Here is a 20521-nt window from a genome sequence, read left to right on the forward strand (position 1 = left end):
CACCAGGTACCCGCTTTTGCGGCCAAAATTCCCAACCCAACTTTAGACCAACTTGAGACAACCACAATTAAAGTCACAAGAAAAATGGAAACCTTAACCATTGGCTTCTTTAGACTGATTAAATAACAAACAAATTGAGGGATATTTTTTTGTTGAAATCAACAAATTGAGGGATTTTACTAGTCAAAGGATTATTAGGTGAACTAATACCTGTCATGTCCTCAATCAAACTAATAAATTAAGAATTAATATCCTTCATTAGCACATGTCATTTAAAAAGTGTGGATATTCACCACTAAAACTTTCCAAATGACAAAACTATTACAAGGGCAGTTCAGTCATTTAGTTAAGAGCTCTGTTGGAGATGTCATTTAGATCTTAGAATGATAATAGAAAAGTTTCTGATAGACGATCTTAATGTACAACTTACGATGCTCGTATTCTGAAAAGAATAAAAAGATAGGACTTGAGCAAACTAGAGATACCGTCTGATTAGTTAGAGCATCTCCAATGGGACACTTTAACAAACACTCTAAAAGTCCTAGTTGTCAAGGGTCAATAGAGATTCTCTTTCTTAAATGTCAATATAGAGACACTCTAGTTTTTGTTGGTCTCCAATGGAGATATCTAAAGTGTGTATACTGTGAAGTGGATTAACCCACTTTGATTATGATAGAACCGAGAGGAATGGAGAGAGAGAGAGTAGTTCGGTCGACAGAGAGAGATAGAGGGAGAGAAAGTGAAACCAAAGTAAATGAGTAAACTCAATGATATTTCTCTGTAAGTTATTAGGGTTACAATTGAAACTATATATAGGTTAACAAAGATAAGTACAACTAAGGATACAAAAGATATTTACCAAGATACAAAAGATATTTACCAAATCTAAGTTGGTTAAGATCATGGAGGAGATCTTGTTTGCATGGGTTGCATGGGTCGGCTCCTTGATATCGCCGGTTTGGTGCTTGTGTCGGGTATGTGGGTGAGAGACCCATAATACTCCCCCTCAAGTTGGAGCGGAAATAGAAAGGACGCCCAACTTGCCAATAATCTTCGAAAACGCATCAGCTCCTAAAGGTTTGGTGAATATATCTGCAAGTTGATCCGTTGTCGGTGTAAACTTTGTTACAATAAGGTTGGTTTTGAGCTTTTCCCGTACCAGATGACAATCTATTTCAATGTGCTTCGTTCGTTCGTGGAATACTGGATTGTCGGCTATGTGAAGGGCTGCTCGATTGTCACAGTGGACCGTCATAGGAGAAGGATGATCGACTCCGAGGTCTTTAAGAAGATATTTGAGCCATTGTAGCTCACAAGTAAGAGTTGCCAAAGCACGGTATTCTGCTTCTGCGGAGGAGCGTGCTATAGTATGTTGTTTCTTTGATTTCCACGATAATGGACTTGATCCAAGCATCGTGAAGTAACCTGTCGTTGAACGACGAGAGGAAGGGCAACCAGCCCAATCTGAATCACAATAGCCAGAAACATGGAGTGAGCTGGTTGCGGAGAGAAAAATACCGTGATCCAAAGTTCCTTTAATGTAACGTAGGACTCGGTTAGCAGCTTCTAAGTGAGCAGTGGTTGGTTGCTGCATAAATTGGCTTAAGTTATTGACCGCAAATGAAATATCAGGTCGTGTAACTGTAAGATAAATTAAGCGACCCATTAGTCTTCTAAATGGAGTCGGATCTGGAATATTGATTCCATCCGTTGATTTGAGACGGAGTTTTTGTTCCATGGGAAATGAAGAAGGCCGGGCTGCAGTCAGACCCGAATCCTGAAGAATGTCAAGGGCATATTTTCTCTGACAAAGAAAAATGCCTGAAGAAGAGCGGGAAACTTCTATTCCTAAGAAATACTTAAGAAAACCAAGATTTTTAAGGGAAAATGTATCCCCAAGAAAGGATTTAAGCTTGGAAATGGCCATTTCATTATTACCTGTGATAATAATGTCGTCCACATAGACCAGTACATGAATAATTATGTCTGCTTTGAAGTAAGAGAAAAGGGAATAGTCTGATAGGGACTGTTTAAATCCTTTTTGTAAAAGAACTGAAGAAAATTTAGAGAACCATTGCCTAGACGCTTGTTTGAGGCCGTATATTGATTTATTCAGGCGACAAACACGTGTCTCCCCCTTGTTGGAATAACCCGGAGGTAATTTCATGTATACTTCCTCATTTAAGTCGCCTTGAAGAAAGGCGTTATTAACATCTAGTTGATGAAGAGACCAATTTTTGATGGCTGCAATGGAGAGGAGAACACGAACTGTTACTAATTTAGCAACCGGAGCGAATGTGTCATGATAATCTAGCCCTTCTATTTGCGTATAGCCTTTGGCGACTAGCCTGGCTTTGTAACGTTCGATCGAGCCATCGGGTTTAAATTTTATCTTGTAAACCCATTTACAACCTATGGGACGTTTGTTCATAGGGAGAGGGACAAGTGACCATGTATTGTTTGATTCCAAGGCCTCAATTTCTCTGGTCATAGCCTCTTTCCAATGTGGGAATTTCATGGCCTGAGAAAATGATGAGGGTTCATTTTCCGAAAGGACTGAGGCAAGGAAGATTTTGTGATCCGAAGATAAGAATTTATCGGAAAGAGAATGTGATAAAGGATAAGGAATATCAGAGTTTGAATTGGAGAATGGGAAAGTCGGAGTGGCACATACATAATCGTCCAAATGAGGAGGTGGACGCCGGATTCTAGAGGGACGAGTTGTGTCCACTTCCTCGGTGACTGGAATTGGGTCAGTGGTGACCAAAGATTCGTCGGAAATAGGAATCACAGAGGGATTCTCGATCGGTTGGGAAGCACGATTCGAAGAACTGGCCGAGGTGCCTATAGAATCAGTGGGAAGTGATGGGAGGACCGGGCTTGCGGTGTCTGCAGAACGATCGTCTGAGTCAGCTAAAATGGCTGAGGGCACCACAGGTGATGACGGCCCTGAGGTCTGATCAGTTCTTATCGGCACTCCAGTGAGTGGTCGTGTCAAAGAGGAACTCTCTGTGGGCACCCCAGTGACTGGTAAGGCCGAAGGATGGACTGTTGGGAAGTTGAATGTGCCATCGTCTTCTATAGAAATGAAGGGACGTTGTAGTTCTTGTGTGTTACAAGGATTAGATGACATTGGAAACGTGGATTCGTGAAAGACCACATCACGAGAGATGACCATACGGCGGGATCGTAAGTCAAACAATTTGAACCCTTTTTGTCCATGTGGGTAACCTAAAAAAATTGCCGGATTGGCACGAGGATCCATTTTGGTAGCGGGTTTTGGTGTTCGTACAAAACACAGACAACCAAATACCCGAAAGTTAGAGAAGGTAGGTGGTGATCCAAGTAATTTCTCATGTGGAGAAAGACCATTAAGAACCGGTGTTGGTAATTTATTAATTAAATAGATGGCCGTTAAGACGCATTCACCCCAAAAGGATAATGGAAGACTTGCTTGAAGTCGGAGGGATCTTGCAACTTCTAAAATGTGTCGGTGCTTACGCTCAACGACACCATTTTGTTGCGGAGTGTAAGTGCAACTACGTTGGTGTAATATTCCTTGAGTGGAAAACCAATTTTGTAGTTCCTTGTTCATAAATTCCGTTCCATTATCGGAACGAAATATTTGAATTTGAGGAAATAGAGTATTACCATTCCCCGAAGAAATAGAATGGATTCTTTTATTGAATTGGGTCGTTACGTAATTAAAAAAATGTGTGATCCAATTTGTAGTGTCCGATTTATTATGCATTAAATATATCCATGTACACCTAGAAAAATCATCGATTAAGGTGAGGAAATAGCGACACCCGGACGTGGAAGGAGTCGAAAATGGTCCCCACACGTCCGCGTGGATAAGTTGAAATGGGTGAGTGGATTTAGATGTGCTAAGTGGGAAGGGTAATCGTGTTTGTTTGGATTGTGGACAAATTACACACGGAACTTTATTATTATTCATAATAGTAGAACGCATACAAGGAATACGGGAAATAAAATACTTATAACGAGAAACCGAAGGGTGACCTAACCTCCAATGCCATAAATCAAAAGAACTAATATTATTACTACTAATAGAACTAGAAATTGAAAAGATCCTAGGTTCCGTGCGAAGTAAGTATAGTCCTTCGTGACATTCACCAAGTCCAATCGTCCTTGTCCTCCGTAGGTCCTGAAAGACACAATGAGAAGATCGAAAAATTACTTCACAATTAAGTGATTTAGTAGTTTCGGAAACGGAGATGAGGTTAAATTTAAAAGAGGGTATATGAAGAACATTACGGAGAAACAATGTAGGAGTGAATTTAATTGAACCTATATTGTGAACTCTTACTCGAGTACCATCGGGTAGTCGAACAAAATAATTGTCGGGAGCCAATGAGTAGGATGAAAAATAAGAAAGATCGGAACAAATGTTTTTAGCCGCCCCCGAGTCAACAACCCAAGTAGCGAACAAAGGAGAAGACGTACCTGTCATGTTGACCGCCGGGTCTTGCATAGTGGAGGTGCCTGTAGACAGTGACATTTGAGTATTTCTTTGCTGGTCCAGGAGTGTCAATAGGTATTTGTATTGATCAAGTGACATGGTTGTTGCTGCAGGCACCCCTGCGTCAGGAGCAATGGAGGAAACCGTGGCTGCCAATGGACCGGTTTTGGTCTTTGGTGGGTAACCATGTAACTTGTAACAAGTCTGTTGAAGGTGACCATGAAGTTTGCAAAAATCACAGAATGGACGAGGTCGTTTCGGACGAGGTTTATCAAAGGAGTCCACACGGTTTCCAAACCGAGAGTTGTTATGACCGACGGCTAAAGAAGCCGATTCAACATCAATGACGGAAGAGTTCACGATGTTTTGTTGAATCTCTTCTTGTTTAACAAGAGAGTGGATCTTCAAAAGTGATGGAAAAGGATCCATAAGCAATACCTGACTTCGAATAGCCGAGAACCGGTCGTGAAGACCTTGGAGGAATTCCATGGCACGATCCTGGTTAGTTCGATCGAGGATCGATTTGCCATGACCACAAATACACGGATCAATAGCCATTAAAGACAATAACTCGTCTTGAAGAGACTTAAGACGAGTAAAATAGGAAGAGACATCGGAAGTTTCTTGTTTAAGTGACGAAATCGCTCTTTTAAGTTGAAACACTTTTGGAGCGTTCGTTTGATAAAACCTATCGTATAAATTTTTCCATATGTCTGAGGCAACATCATCATAAAGGACAGATTGACGGAGATCGGGAGCAATGGAATTTGTGATCCAACTAACCACCAAATCGTTACAACGTTCCCACGAGTGGAGGTCGTTTGGATTGGTTGGTTTTGGAATGGTTCCATTGACAAAGCCGAGCTTGTCTTTAGCTCGTAAAGCTTTGGTCATACCTCGAGACCAAGACGGATAGTTATCTCCACTAAGTAGAGGCGTTATCATCACCGTAGTTGGTGAGTCGGAAGGATGAACATCATAAGGAGATAGAACTCGGTTAGGAGCTTGCATAATTGATTCAGAGGTGATATCTTCTGGAGTTGTCATTGAAAAAAAAATGAGAGAAATGGCTCTTATACCATGTGAAGTGGATTAACCCACTTTGATTATGATAGAACCGAGAGGAATGGAGAGAGAGAGAGTAGTTCGGTCGACAGAGAGAGATAGAGGGAGAGAAAGTGAAACCAAAGTAAATGAGTAAACTCAATGATATTTCTCTGTAAGTTATTAGGGTTACAATTGAAACTATATATAGGTTAACAAAGATAAGTACAACTAAGGATACAAAAGATATTTACCAAGATACAAAAGATATTTACCAAATCTAAGTTGGTTAAGATCATGGAGGAGATCTTGTTTGCATGGGTTGCATGGGTCGGCTCCTTGATATCGCCGGTTTGGTGCTTGTGTCGGGTATGTGGGTGAGAGACCCATAATATATACTTAATACACATGTCCTTCTTCAATTCAATAGATAAAAAGTAGTTGAAAAGCAAGACTTTTTATTGGTTGAAATTTAAAAGTAACACTTAGAGAGTCTCAAGTAGACACTCTCATTTTAGAGTTTCTCTCTCTAGACACTCTATAATAAATGTGTCCACCTCATATTAGAGTGTCTAATAAAGTGTTCCATTGGAGATGATTTTTTAACAAAAACTCCAAAAAGCCTATGTGACACTCTAAGTGTTAGAGTTTGAGTGTCCCATTGGAGATGCTCTTAGTTGATGAAACAACAACAAAACAATTATATGTAGTTCGAGTCTTATTCTTTCCACCAAAAAACATGGCTGGAATCTTACTATTTCTAAAACTCGGGAGTGCCCATGTAAATGGAAAGATAAACTACCATCTAACAGATAATCATGATAAAAATACTAGGTAGGTTACTTAGAATTGTGCAGAAGTCTAGGGAGTAGAATTAGTTGCCCTAAAAAAATCAAATTTTGGAATTAAAGAATGAATTTCCAAATAGAGCAACAATATTAGCTACCACTAGCAATCCTATTCTATCGTTTGTAATTAGAAGAGGTCAAATTTATCCATAAACACCCATACTGACTAAACTACCCTTGACCTAAACATTGCATTACTCTTAGACATAATGTAATTTATCAAATATAGGTGTCTAATTTAGTAATTTGAGGTATTACTAGTATAGAATGATCCGAAATCTCGCGGGAAATAAATGTAGAGAGACACTTGTATAGCCTTTAAAAACGCAGTACTACTACTACTACTCTTTCAATTCTTCTATAAGTACCTAATAATTTGCTCATTTTTTAAGGAAATTTTGTTCTTCTTTAGAAATCAGAAAGATCAATCAAGAAAAAAGCAAGTTTAGTTAATCAAATTGGTGGGTAATGTTCAAAATAACAATTCATTATAATCATAGTTCTTGATTTCTTAAACAACATTTATGTTTTTATATTATTTGCTTTTAAGCTTTAGTTGATCATGCCTGCAAATTTTTGCTTTTTTTTTCTCAAAAACATCAATGAAGAAGAAGAAGAAGACTGCTTCTTTTTTTGTCTTTTCAGTTTTTTGTCTATTCAAATCGATTTAGAATAAACAATCCATTAATGGGTTTCTCGGATTTTGAGCTTTTGTTCTCTGTTTTGGATTTGAAAGAATTTCCTAAAAAGAATATTTCTTCTTGTTTATTGTTGTTATTGTTGTTGTTGTTTTTGCAGAAGATCAATAATGGAAGATCAAGGAAGAGGAGGAGGAGAAGTGAGAAGAATTCATATAATTTATTTTCTAAGTCGAATGGGTCGAATTGAACATCCTCATCTTATTCGAGTTCATCATCTTAGTAAAAATGGCGTTCATTTACGAGGTTTTTTTCTTGAATTTCACTCTTTTTTCTTCTTCATTTATTATGATTTCAAAATGGGGTTTTCTCATTTTGTTTGAAATTTGGGTTTGAAGATGTTAAGAGATGGTTATCAGAATTAAGAGGAAAAGATATGCCAGATTCATTTGCTTGGTCTTATAAAAGGTGGAGTATTTATATATCTAATTTTCTAATTTAGTAATCTTCTTCTTCCTCTGTTTTCTAATTTGGGTAAATTTTGATTTTGAAGGAAATATAAGACTGGTTATGTTTGGCAAGATTTATTAGATGATGATCTTATCTCACCCATTTCTGATAATGAATTTGTACTCAAAGGCTCTGAGATTTCTTCATTCTCATTTGGTAAGTTTCATTTCGATTACGAATTTTAATGGATTTCAATATTCAATTCATTGATTTTAATGGTGGGTTATTTTGCTTTTTGGGGGGTGAATTATGAAAAGATTTATTTTCAAGAGATGAAGAGATAAAGAAAAGATCAAATCTGAAAACAGAGGAAGTGATCAAAAAGGAAGAAGAAGAAGAAAAACTAGATTTATTGAATAAAGCATCACAAATTGATAATGAAGATTCAGGACCATTAGATTCAGAAACATCAACGGTTAGTGATGATAAAGAAGAAAAACAGTTAAATATTAGAACAACAAAAGAAATAGAAGAAAAAGAAGAAATGGGTGGTGATCAAAATGAGAATTCAATGGAGAAGAGTGAGAAAGAGAAGATTGAAGAAGAGAGTATAAAGATATCATCGTCGTCTTCTTCTTCATTTAAGAAGAGTAAGAGTTATTCAAGTGGAGCTACTAATGTGTTACGTAATCTACTGAATTGTCGTGCGGTTGATACAGATGATTCAGCAACAATGTTGATTAATAAGAATAATAATAATTCTTCACAGATATGTAAATTTGATATTTTTGGTGGGTCAGAGAGGATTTCATCATCTAATGGTATTTGGAGTCAACAAAATTCATATCAAACCAGGTAAAATCAAACTCAAGTTTTATGTATTTATATTAACTTTTTAATTAGTTTGGTTAAATTTTTAACCATGTAAATAAATTCGCGAGTGAGCAGTCTTACTGGTTTAATAGTTAGATCGCGTACGAGAAGTCCGACGATCAAGTCTTCCCAAAAGCATATCTTAGTCGCCCCAGACTAAAACTTCACACCCGACTCCCAAAATCTCAGTCATACCACTACGAGGGCCAGAACGCCCTTTTGTTTGCTTTCGACTACTTTTTGGCCGTGGAACTTCCCTTCTCTCCCCCGAGAAATCATTGTTTTGTATTTATTAGGAAAATTAAGTGTTCATGATTGTTGAAAGTTAATGATGGATGGAGAACTGGGGGGGTATTTTGCAGGAGGGATGAAAAGAGTAGAAAAAAGTCAAGTGAATTTGGTAACCAGAAAAAGGTTTCTGCCGCTTTCAAACCAGTTGCTGAGCCACACTGCTCGTAAGTTTTACTCTCTCACTTTTTACCAATTATTATTGCCTCCTCTCACTTTCATAAAATTCATCATTTCTACTCCCACTTTCACAATGTCATCACTCCTACTGTCAATTAGCTTCATAATAGCCCTGGTTTAGTTAGTAATGTTTGTTGTTGATGGCAGAATACTAGAGTAAGTCAAACAATAATGTTACTTGGCAAAACTTGACCACTGTCACTAGGGTCGCGGGTAAACACTCGACGGACGCGTCACTAGGGTCGTGGCTAAAATAGCCAGCAAGTCGATGATAAGAATAACATAAATGTAAACTAAATACGTTAACCAATGAGATTACAAACAAACTCGCCCCGAAACATACACTCTCTTTTATATTTATGGTATTAGTTACGCAGATCTTCCCGCCGGTAATAAAAAATATGTATTCGACATCTTAGAAAAAATTTAGAAGATAACGCTTCTTGGAAAAGAAAATTTTGTAGGCGAAAAAATAATCAAGAAGGATAAGTTTTGGCTGATAACTTTAGTGCTAAGCAAGCTCTCATGAATGTGATGTGATCATCATGAAAGTAAGTCCTTAAATTTCCATTTAAAGGAAGTTGGCATCTAACAATCAAACCTCAACTTCAAGCACAATTCTAAAAATAATAAAATCATATCTCTTAATCTTAAATATTAATCCATTTGTCATTTTGGGTAACATAATTTTTGGGCAAACAACTAGATTAAAAGATAAATGTCACAATCTAATTCTGAATTAATCTGCATAAATTCTTTTTTACCATATATAGTAAATGCTTCAATTTCATTACAAAGTTCGAATTACAAACTCATTTATCTTAGAACGAGACAATTATCTAGAATTATAAATTAACAACTAACGGTTGAGTCAACGATACAATTAGCGATACCACCTAACCGGGGTATATTTTGCTTGATATCCTGTAAGATTTTGATGGATCACCTTAATGTGGAATCCCCATCAAACACCAAATTCATTTTCTTTTTTATTCAAGGAATATTAAGCTCATCTTAATTGTCATAATTAGACAATCACATTGGTAGCTGTATTTAAATGTTTTAAGCCAGGAAGAAGCTCCCAGTCGTTAGCTAAAAATCCCTAATATCCTGGCCCATATTACAAGCTGCCCTTTCTTTAATGTTTTTTTTTTTTTTTTTCGTATACTTGTTACTTTTGGGACAATTGTGGTAATCTATGCTAGGCTAGACAGTGCACATAAAACCCATAATCTAACAAGATCTAATATGTAACCATCCAGTGGGATACTCGAAACTTTAAACCCTAAACTTTGAATCTTGATCATCAATAGCCTTGAAAAGATTCGAACTATCTCTAACGAACATCAGTGTTGTCGCAAAACGTTAGTTACTAATATTACAGGTCTACTTTTACTTACTTTTATTCCTACAAACCCCATTAAGATTTTAATTTTGATGGGAGACAGCCAATGTGGGAAAGGGTTTAAGCCAGAGAAACTGCACTCACACATGAAGTCTTGTAAAGGTTTGAAGAACTTCACAAAGAATGGTGGTGCAGCTGCTGGTATTGGTTTTGCTCATCAGAAATAGTCTTCAAAATCATCACCTGATACGGGAAGAAGAACAAAAGCTGGCATATTAGAATTTGAAAGATTTCATTTCATCTTACTTACCTCGCAATGGTTTTGATTTCGTAGATTCTTAGAGTCCAACCTTGATTACTCTATTCTTATATTGTAAAGAAAATTAAGTTAAAGAAGAGAGAGTGAAGAACAAATTCAGAGAGAGAGAAAGAGAGATTGCAAATAAAGAGACAAAATTGTACATACCCTTTGCACTATTTTCACCGCTTAATGCGTTAACAATCTGCTTTCTTGTATCAGTTAGAATCCGATGGTTTTCGAGAAGAAACCAGATGATAGAACACAACTCTAAGACAAGAATTTCATAAGAAGCGCAAACTCGTTTATGCAGAGGCTTATAAAAACGCAGATAATATGAAACTTCGATGAAAAAATACAACAGAACAAGTTTCATTGAACGAAGCAATTATAAAACATGAAAGGAAGATAGATAGTTAATATTAAGGGCAAATGAATAAATGAATCTTTAACAAGAGGAATATAATCAGAACTATACATTTAATCGCCGAGTTTTCTTTGCTAATGACACAGCTTACAGGCAAAGTTATCAATACAAACGATGAGTCTGCTTTGTTTACTTTCTTCGATAACCTAAAGGAACTGAACTACGTATATTACCTGTTATCCGGTTCAGTTTCCCGATTAGGTTAAGTATATACTCGAGTAAATCTGGGAATCACTTTAACTGCAAAAAGGAAGACTACCTCTGTGAGGAATTGAGGATCAAATGGACTGTTGGCTTGTTATTTACTGCCTATGTGCTCGAGTAAGAAAGCATAGAGTTTCTTCTTCAATCTTTCAACTCTTTCGTCCGTTTCGAACCCATCCTTAATTAAGTCATCTAACCATTGATTTACTCTTTTTAACTGCCCAAGGAGAGTTCCAACTTCATTATCTCCTTCTACTTGTTTCAATCCAAATCCATCATGAAAAGAATCTTCCAAGTATTTCAAAAACCAACCACGAGAAACTGAGAGCAATCGCTTTGCCAAAGAAGAAACATCCTTCAGACCTTTTCCTTTAGACCAATCGACTTTTTCCTCGTTAGACTTCTTTACTGCTCTTTTAGGAGTTGAAACACCTTTGATAGTTGAATCTAGTAATGCTCCTTGTTTATTGGGACTTCTCCTGTTGCTAGGAGAGTTCTCCTTAACTTCTAATGTTGTCAATTGTGCCACATTTTCTAAGATAACATAGTGAGATTGATTACCATTTCGATTTTCCCTCTTGTCTTGCTTGGTGAACAGAGAAAACTTGGAAAGATCAGTTTCTATGGCAGCTTGGACCCATTGTGTAGCATCAATGTTTTTATCGGAAAAGGTTTTGCAGAGTTTGGGTGAAAGATGTTGTGAACTACCGGAGGTGCTAGTTTTTGCTGCTAAATTTCTTGTTTTGAGCAAGGCATAGACCACAGATGTTGCCTGATTCATAGATTCATGGAGGTCTAAGAACCGCCCCACCAAGATACCTGGAGAGTCTTGATGTGCAGACTCGCAAAGCCCTGCAAACAAACTTGAGAGAAGAAAAAATATATTGTCAATTTCGGAATAAACAACAGATATCTTAAATCATTTGCAACCTCGATTATCAAAAGTGCATAAAATTATGATTTGGATTTAGAACTTCGATCACAATGTCTTCCACCAAGTTTTGCTTTCAAAATTAACAACAAATTGTTAAGAGTAAAACATTTCAGTCCCTGAAGACTGGAATCGCTACCCCGGAAGTGGTTTCAGATCTTAGTAGCTCTACTAGTGTGTGCCCATCACTATTAGGAAAATGGGTGCTCTTTTAATTCATTTAGGAGTAAACACTACAAACTAGACACGATTTCGTTTATTGCGTGGCTGTCAGGTACCACAGTTCCTAGAGGATTTGGATGCTTAACATAGGGATCGTAGGTCGCATTACTCTAAACTCATTGGTCACCGGTAAAGATTTTTAAATGATAACAAAACAAGATCCAAGGATTAATCTACTATGCTATTTCACTCGATGCATTTGCTTGAGGATGTAAGTCTTATATTCAACTTGACAAAAAAAATGAAAAGATAGAAGTAAGATAATGGTAACACAAAAATTCTGCAAGAAGTACCAGAAGTTCAAAAAATCAGGTACCTCATGCATCGAATGACACTCTCTGCAGCTGAAGCTTCGTGTAATGCATCGACCGCAGCAGAAACTGAAGCATTTCTATGTCGTAAAGCATCCTAAAAAGTAACATCAACTACATAAGAAAATGAAACTTCAAAAAATGGTTAACCTACAAGATTATTAAATGGGTTTGTTACAAACCTTGCTAGCATCGAGAATAGTAGATGGTAGTGAATCCCACGATTTATTCTCACTAGACGAATTTGCACAACTGATAGGCACCTTAACTAGATGGCAAGGAATAGTGCCTTCCTTCGCTGTTTTGATATCTCTTCCTACTCCAACAGGGTTGCTAATCATCTTTACTGTTGAACCATTACTTTTGATGCTTACTGGCGAATTACTTGAATGTGTAATCGTTGAGTCCCTCCTTGGAGAAGCCTTCTTATCTAAAACAACCTGGCAAGAACCAAACATCAACTTCATTAAACAGGCAAAGAGTTACAAAATTAACCATTTGGGAGACTACATTCTTTAATTGTCTCGGGCATTTAGGTCGTAAATTCGTAATGATGTCTTTATTAAAATTTTGAAGCACAGTTCCCATTACAAGAAGCAGATGTTGGAACTTCAACATCGGAAGTATGATAAGGACTTAATGGTGGAGAATGGGTAACATTAGAATCAATGTGGTGATTGAGATCCAAAAAGTATATAATGGGTAATACTTGTTTCTTCCATGTAAGATAGATGGTGTAATTTAAGTTTATGGAAACAGGAGAAAGTACTGTGCCTTTTCTTAGTGCAAATATACTTTTCTATTCGCCTTACATTGATGAACAAAGAATATAATATAATTGTCACTTAAGCGTATACGAAAAAAAATGCATGAAATGAAGCTATATAATTCAATTATAAATAATGAAATTTTTGTGATATGTTAACCTTCTACAATGGTAAGATTTTTTTTCCTACCTCATAACCAGTGGTTGGGTAATTTGCAATATTTTAAGCTACCAAATCCATCATAACACTTCAAAATAACTGAATTTGAAGCCTGGCGTACAATGCAAGTAAAAAAAGAAGGTTACGAATCTAAGAGTATGAAACTAACTGTTCAGCCGGGTTTGCGTAGAAAGAGTGGATTCTGGATAGAGGTGTAAATATGGTCAGACTATCCGAGCCTAGGCTACAAAACGCCTGGCCTGTAGTTAGACGGGACAGGCCTGACCTGTTTTAACCAGCGCTTGTTTATTTTAGCGCGGACCTATTTACTATTTTAGCGTGCACCTATTTATTTTAGCGTGGACCTGTTTTAACTGAAGAAAAAAAGGAACACTGATAAATGCAACTGGGGAGGTTTGAACTGGAAAACCTAAAAGCAGCATCTTATGAGATAGAGTTGTGACCATTCTATCTTTCATTTTTATGATTTTTTTAAGAAAGGGACGTACATGTTACTCTCAGTGGGCTTCAGTCTTAATGAAGTATTTAAGTTACACAGTTTTAATACAAAACTAAACAGTATGTCCTATCATGGCACAAGAATTGAATAAGATCCAAAATTCATTTGATCTTCCAATTTTCTTTTTTGAAAACGGCTAAACTCGACAACCTTGGGCTGCTTGGGGCGGGTATTGTGAGAATAGTCCCACATGGAAGAAAAACAATATTGTGAGAATAGTCCCACGGGTCGGCGAAGACTAGCCGATACCCTGACTAGATCAGCCGGCCTAGTCAGGTCTGATTGCCACCACTATCCACTGGCTATGGTTGACTTTTCTCTTTTAAGTTTTTTTTTAGCAAAAAAAAAAAAGTCAAATCAGGATTCAAGGTTACTTTTGGGTGTTTCAGATTCAAACGATGGGGACCCCACAGTTTCCCTCAAAAAATTGTCCTCACCCAATGACCTTAAATTTGAAAGATTTTAACATATGGAATGAGAAAGCTAACTAGAGCTTTTGAGTTCTTACAAGTGTTTTTTTACATTTCTGTAATCTTCATCTATGCTAATAGAAGTATAAATTTCATAGACTTAAACAAATCAACCCAGCAAAATAGGCTCTAAGCTAACTCGTCAGACCCGACCCGACCCGAACCGACCCGTATACGCTTTTCCCCCAAATAATTACCCAATATGAAATTTTGTTCAAAATTAATGCTTCCAAGCCAAGGTAAAAGATCATAAGAAAAAGCCAAGAAACGGTCCCAACCAACCAGAGAATCAGTCAGTAAAGCCAAAGAAAATATTCATCTCATCCCACATCCTAAAGATTGAGAAAATAACAAAACAAGCAAAACAAACTAGAGAGAGAAAGTTGAAAAGTTTAGAGAGAGAAAGAGACTTACAGAGGAGGAAGAATCAGATGAAAAAGGTGTATCTTTGTATTTCAAACCAGGAAATTTGAGTTGATGATGATGATGATGATCAGGAGGACTAGTAATAGTAGTATTAGTATTAGTAGTAGCAGGAGTTGTATACCTTTTCGATCCAGGACTAGTATCCCAACTCCTCCTCATTGTTTCAATATTCATCCTTCTTGCTTCTTCCATTGAATAAGAAGAATTCCTTCTTCCCCCTTTTACATCTTCAAACTCCAAACTCTTCACTTTCCTCTTCACAACTTCTTCTGATCCTTTATTATTATTATTATTATGCAAATCTTCATTCTTCTTCACACTTTTCACCACCGATCTTTTACTAAAAAAATCAACATTACTTAATGGAAACGGTAATAAATCGTTCTGTTCTAAATCTTTAGGGTTTCCAACACAAGGTCTTCGTTTAGGTACAGGTTTAATATCTCTTAAAACTGGAAAAGGTGAAGCTGAATCAAGTCTTGAAACATGAATAAACTGACCTAATTGAATCTTATCACTAAATATCAAATCATTATCTTCATCTGATATTGAAACATAAGTTGAATGAAGAGAATCTGATACTTTTAAAAAGAAACCTCTACTTTGCCATGGATCATCTCCTCCGGCGAGTGATGGAACGATACCTATAACTTGAAGAAGAGCCGATCGATGTTCTCCGGTTACTTTAACGTCTTTGTTATTCGCGTTTTCTAATAGCTTCGATAACATTCCCGGTGTTAACGACGCCATTAATGAAAGAAGTTTTCTCTCTCTGCCTCTGCAACTAGAGAGAGAAAGTGGAGAGAGAGAGACGAAGAAGAAGAAGAGGGTGATATGATGATCCAATGAGGTGGGAATCTCTATATAGAGAGTTTGGTGAATCTAATCGACAGAAATGACACGTGGTGAGAGAAGAAGAGGGTTCAATCGAGATTCTCGAATTTCGTGCAGTGTTTTAACAGTAGAGAGAGAAAGGGCGCGCAAATATCGAGATAAATCCCGTAAGGGGAAGTTGGGAAGTAGTGAGAGAAGACAAAAACTGATGATAGAAAATTGAGTTGAATTGGTTAATGGGCTTTAGTACGTCGTTATCAAGAAAGAGATTGGCCCTTAAAAGCTGTAAAAAGATATAGGAGGATCAGAATAGATAGGACACGTTAGGGAGCAAGAATAACGTCCAGAGGGGAGCTGGGACTTGGGAGTAGGGGATAGGGAAATGGGCGGACATCTACTCCTTCACACCCAAAGAGTCCTAGTTAAATTTAGTAAGAGCAAGTCCAATCCCCGCCTGTCTTAGGTCGAAAAAATCACTTTTTCACCCAAAATTTTTGGCTTCAGCTCAGCCTCTAAAATTCAGCTCCAGTCTCAGCCTCTCTTGGGGCCGTAAATTTGTTCATGTGGGAAACGCGTGTGTAGACTTTTAGTCGGTGTGCGAAAAACGTGTGTGATTTTATGTATATATAAAACACGTGTTTGAACTATTTTCAAAATAATATTTTTTTTTCCAAGGTTAAAAAATTATTCGGGGACCGACATTTGGTGGGATGTATTTTAATTATTAATATTTAAGTTTTTCTAGAATTTTAAAAAGAATTAAAACTAATTAAAATTACAAATTTATTATTTACATTAAAAAAAAAATGGGAGAAGATCGGGGAGCCTTCAGTCGCCCCTAATGTTAGGGGCGACTGAAGGAGGAGCCCCAGCCTCCGCTACAAGCGGTTGGGCTTGGAGCGGGTGGCTGAGGCCATAATTTTAAAATTATGGCCTCAGCCAGGCTGGGGCTGGACTTGCTCTAAGTACGCCTACGGGTGGGAATCGGGCGGGCGCGGGCTACAAAGTGTCGGGCACGGGCGGGCTCGGGCTACAAAGTGTCGGGTTCGGACAGATCGGGCTCGGATAAGCCAAGCCCGAGGTAGGGAGTCGGGCGGATCGGGCCGAACCAATCACTCACTATAGGAGCCTGTATTCCGTTCGAGCCCGGCTGCCCGAGCGAGTATGCCCGGCTATTTATAGTCGGATTTTAGGTCATTTATCTCGTCGTGTTTTAAGCCAACAGTAATTTGGCAGTTGTCGTGTTTATCACATCGTATCGATATATCAATATCTTTCTAATGATCATTGTAGTCAATATTCAACAAAATATATATATATATATATATATATATATATATATATATTACTATATGAAATAAAATAATTTTACTTATATTTCAAATATATATTTTTTCAAAATTTATAGACCTCTAGATATCCGTGGACATTGGCGGACAATAGATAGACATATATTGTTTTAATATTGTTTTTTTTTTTTTTTTTGTTGAAAGGAAATACATTAACATTAAGAGTCTATTACAATATCCCAAGTACAAAAACAAAATTACAATACATAAAGTAGTAAGATAAAATATCATTGTAGTCTATTATAATATCATATGAATTTACATATTCTACTAATATTTTAAATATAAATTTTCCGTTTTCTCTCTTTGTTTCTTTTTTTCTTTCTCACTCTAAGTCCTATCAGAGCATCTCCAACCGGAGGGGGCCTAAGGCCCTTAATTCGAATTAAGGGCCGCTCCCCCCGGTTGGAGGGGCTCCAACCACAGCCGCCCCTTATTAAGGGTCGGCTGAACATCCCCAACAGACCGTTGGGGAGCTCCCACCGGTCATGTTGGGGGCCAAATCTGGGCGTTGGAGCAAATCCAACGGCCAGATTTGGGTTCAACCCCTATAAATAGGGGTTGAACCCAAATAATCTCTCTCATTTCAACTCTTTTTCTTTCAATTTTTGCTCTCCAATTTTTTTTAATCTTCTTCGATGGATCCCTTGAATGATAATGATTTGTTTATGGATCTCATTCATACTCCAGGTTATCACTCTTGTCAATTTGAAAATGATGAAACTTTTAATGATTCTTCACGCGTTCCCTCGGCGGTAGATGAAAATTTAGATGATTCTTGCGAGCACGACGTCAACCAAGAAAGCTAAACGGGTTGCGTATCCAAAGGATGAAGTCATAGGGGTGGGAACCATGCCCATGAGCCCGCATCCGTCCACGGGCACCCGAGCCCAACGAGGACCGTGGAGGCCCGCGCCCGTCTCGGGCACAACCCGCCCAGCCCGCCATGTTTTGGTGGACGGGCATGGGTTAAAACCTCTACCCGGGCACCCGCCCATGCCCGCACCCACTTAACGTCGCCCAATGATAAATAACCAAATTACATCAATTTTTTGGGTTGATGAAGCCCAACATTCCATGTTTCTAAGCCCAGTTAAGGTGGTAAACAATATGTGTAAGGGCAACCATACGAACCAATGCATTGTTTTGCAATGACCTAAGTGAATTCGTAGTAGGTTACTGAAGTAGTGATTGACTTTGAAGGAGCAAGGAGAGGGATAAGTTTATATTGTATCTCATGAGAATTCTTCATTAGTTATTAACGTGAGATTAAATTTCTAAAAAGAACAACACAGATAATGTCTAGTTTTGATCCCAAATTGTCTCTTTAGAATCAGGAAAGGTGTTTGGAGACTTTACAAAAGGAGAGGAAAAAGTGATTTTTTAAAAGTCATGAGCTTACCCGCTAACCGCCCGCCCGTACCCGAATTACTCGAGCTTCTTAATGGGCTTGGGCGGGTAATGGCCAAGGCGAATGTCAAAATTGCCCGCCCGATTAACCCTCTTACCGTAATAGCCATTGAAATTTCGTGCCCTACCCGCCCGACCCGATGCTTCAATGGCCCATGTACACCCGTACCCGCCCAATTCCCACCCCTAGATGAAGATATAATACTTACTAATTCTTATTTGAATATCACGTTTGATGCGATTGTCGGAAATTGCCAGAAAAATACTGTAATTTGGCAATAACCGATGACTTTAATGCAATTGCAAACTCTCAACGCACAAAAAAGAATTGTAAATCTCGTTTCAATGAGAAAAATGCCGATTGTCAAAGTTTTATCTCTACTTTGAGGATAGTAAATAAAGTTCAAAAAAACGGGGAGAACGACTATGACCGGATAATTTTTCTTACTTTTAATCTATATACTTTTATCTTTTGATTTCATAATAATAACTTCAAATCAATTTTCATTTTTTCAGATACAAATAACACTTGATGTTTATAAAAAAAAATCACAAAGGAAAAATGTTTAGATTCCAACATGTTTACAAAATTTTGATGTCACATAAAAAGTGGATGGCAGACATGCCAGGAGAGTCAACAACCGGGAAAAGAGATTCTAATAACAATCCATCAAAGGAAAGACCAATTGGTCGTAAACAAGCCAAAGCAAATGCAACAGTCGGAGAAAATTCAACAAATTCTACCGCCAAAGACAAAGTAGTCGGTGATGCTTCGCCGGAATATTGACAAAATAGAATGGAAGAATCTCAACAAAGAGCGATATCATTGCAAGAATCTATACGAATTCGAAAAGAGTTTCTAGAATCCGATAAACGACAAAAGGACCGACAATATGGGATAGACTTATTGAGGATTGATGCTAGGTCTCTCGACGAACATGGTGCACGGATGCTTATAGTAGCGCGAGAAGCTTGGTTTGGCAGTCATCCACAAGACCCAAGAAACTCCTTCTAGCTATTTTTAACTTTTCGATTGTTGTTTAGTCGTATTTACTTAGATTTAAATTTCTAATCAATTGTTAGTTTGTAATCGATATTGTTTAATCGAATTATTTAAGTAGATTGGGAAATTATAAATTCAAATTTAAGAGCCCCAAGAAAGTCTGTGGTTGGAGCTGAATTTCAGGGTCTGAGCTGAGGCCCTTAAATTTGAATGAAAAAGTGATTTTAAGGGCCTGGGACAGCCCCGGGTTGGAGTTGCCAGATCCCTTCATCTAAGGATAGCAACTGTGCAGAGTTGCATAGACAAAAGGCTGTCCTCTTTTTTGTAAAGATAAATAAAGAAGAAGATAGATACCTAGAGAGAAAATTATTGATGGCGATGGTGGGTGGTGGTCGGAAGTGTTGGTGGTGGTCAAAAATTGTGGTGGAGGAAGTGAGGGTAAAGAAAAGATTATGAGGCATATATTAACTAGTTGATCTTTAGACTCAAAATAAAATTGTCTCCGAAGTCAATTTTAATTAAGCTCTAAAAAACATTTTTGATGTACAAGAACACCGAAGGAAAAAAAAGGAATAAGGTTTGCTTTTTATGTGTGGCGTAATATGAATTGGTTGAACTGAATAAGCTAAATTATTTTACAAATTAGATATTTGTTTTTTAAATCTAAATTATCAAGTCTGAATTAATATTTTGACGCTTACACCCTTGATTAATATTTTTGACAAAAGTGAAAAAACCTAATTTCTCTTTCTCAGTGTTTTTTCTTAAATAAAAACAAAAGAACAAAAAGAAAAAGTAACAACCATATTTTTTTTTTCATCTCTCACCCTTTTATCTCCTTCTCACTTTCTCCACTGAAAGCCGATAAGCAACCAGATTTTCGCGAGGGTTTCGAACAAGATGAGTAGATGACCCTTGTAGTCTTGACGAGATTCAGATAAGATGACGCTCACCGAATTCAGCAAAGGTTCACGGATCTTCCTGCAATGGCGGTGGTATGTGTTGTGGTGGTTGTCGTGGTGTTATTCTGGTTTGGTGTTG

General features: G+C 37.5%; 2 protein-coding genes across 2 annotated transcripts; one reads left to right on the forward strand and one right to left on the reverse strand.

Moving 5' to 3' along the window:
* The first annotated feature begins 6670 nt into the window (after positions 1-6670).
* Positions 6671-10612, forward strand: LOC147566805 (UPSTREAM OF FLC protein (DUF966)). The gene is made up of 7 exons (XM_086668646.1): positions 6671-6836; positions 7174-7319; positions 7412-7481; positions 7567-7679; positions 7781-8318; positions 8699-8791; positions 10253-10612. Exons 2-7 carry the CDS (start codon positions 7184-7186, stop codon positions 10374-10376), a joined length of 1074 nt encoding a protein of 357 aa, XP_086524772.1. The 5' UTR covers positions 6671-6836; positions 7174-7183; the 3' UTR covers positions 10377-10612.
* A 233-nt stretch (positions 10613-10845) lies between these two features.
* LOC147566806 (protein CORTICAL MICROTUBULE DISORDERING 7-like) lies at positions 10846-16005 on the reverse strand. Its single transcript, XM_086653355.1, has 4 exons — positions 14873-16005; positions 12725-12982; positions 12548-12639; positions 10846-11941 (listed from the first exon to the last, which is right to left on the reverse strand). Exons 1-4 carry the CDS (start codon positions 15632-15634, stop codon positions 11173-11175), a joined length of 1881 nt encoding a protein of 626 aa, XP_086509481.1. The 5' UTR covers positions 15635-16005; the 3' UTR covers positions 10846-11172.
* Positions 16006-20521: the final 4516 nt, after the last annotated feature.

Source organism: Eschscholzia californica, unplaced genomic scaffold, assembly GCF_041429995.1.
Source record: "Eschscholzia californica isolate CP2 unplaced genomic scaffold, dmEscCali1.0.p SCAF_1, whole genome shotgun sequence".
NCBI classification, from domain to species: domain Eukaryota; kingdom Viridiplantae; phylum Streptophyta; class Magnoliopsida; order Ranunculales; family Papaveraceae; genus Eschscholzia; species Eschscholzia californica.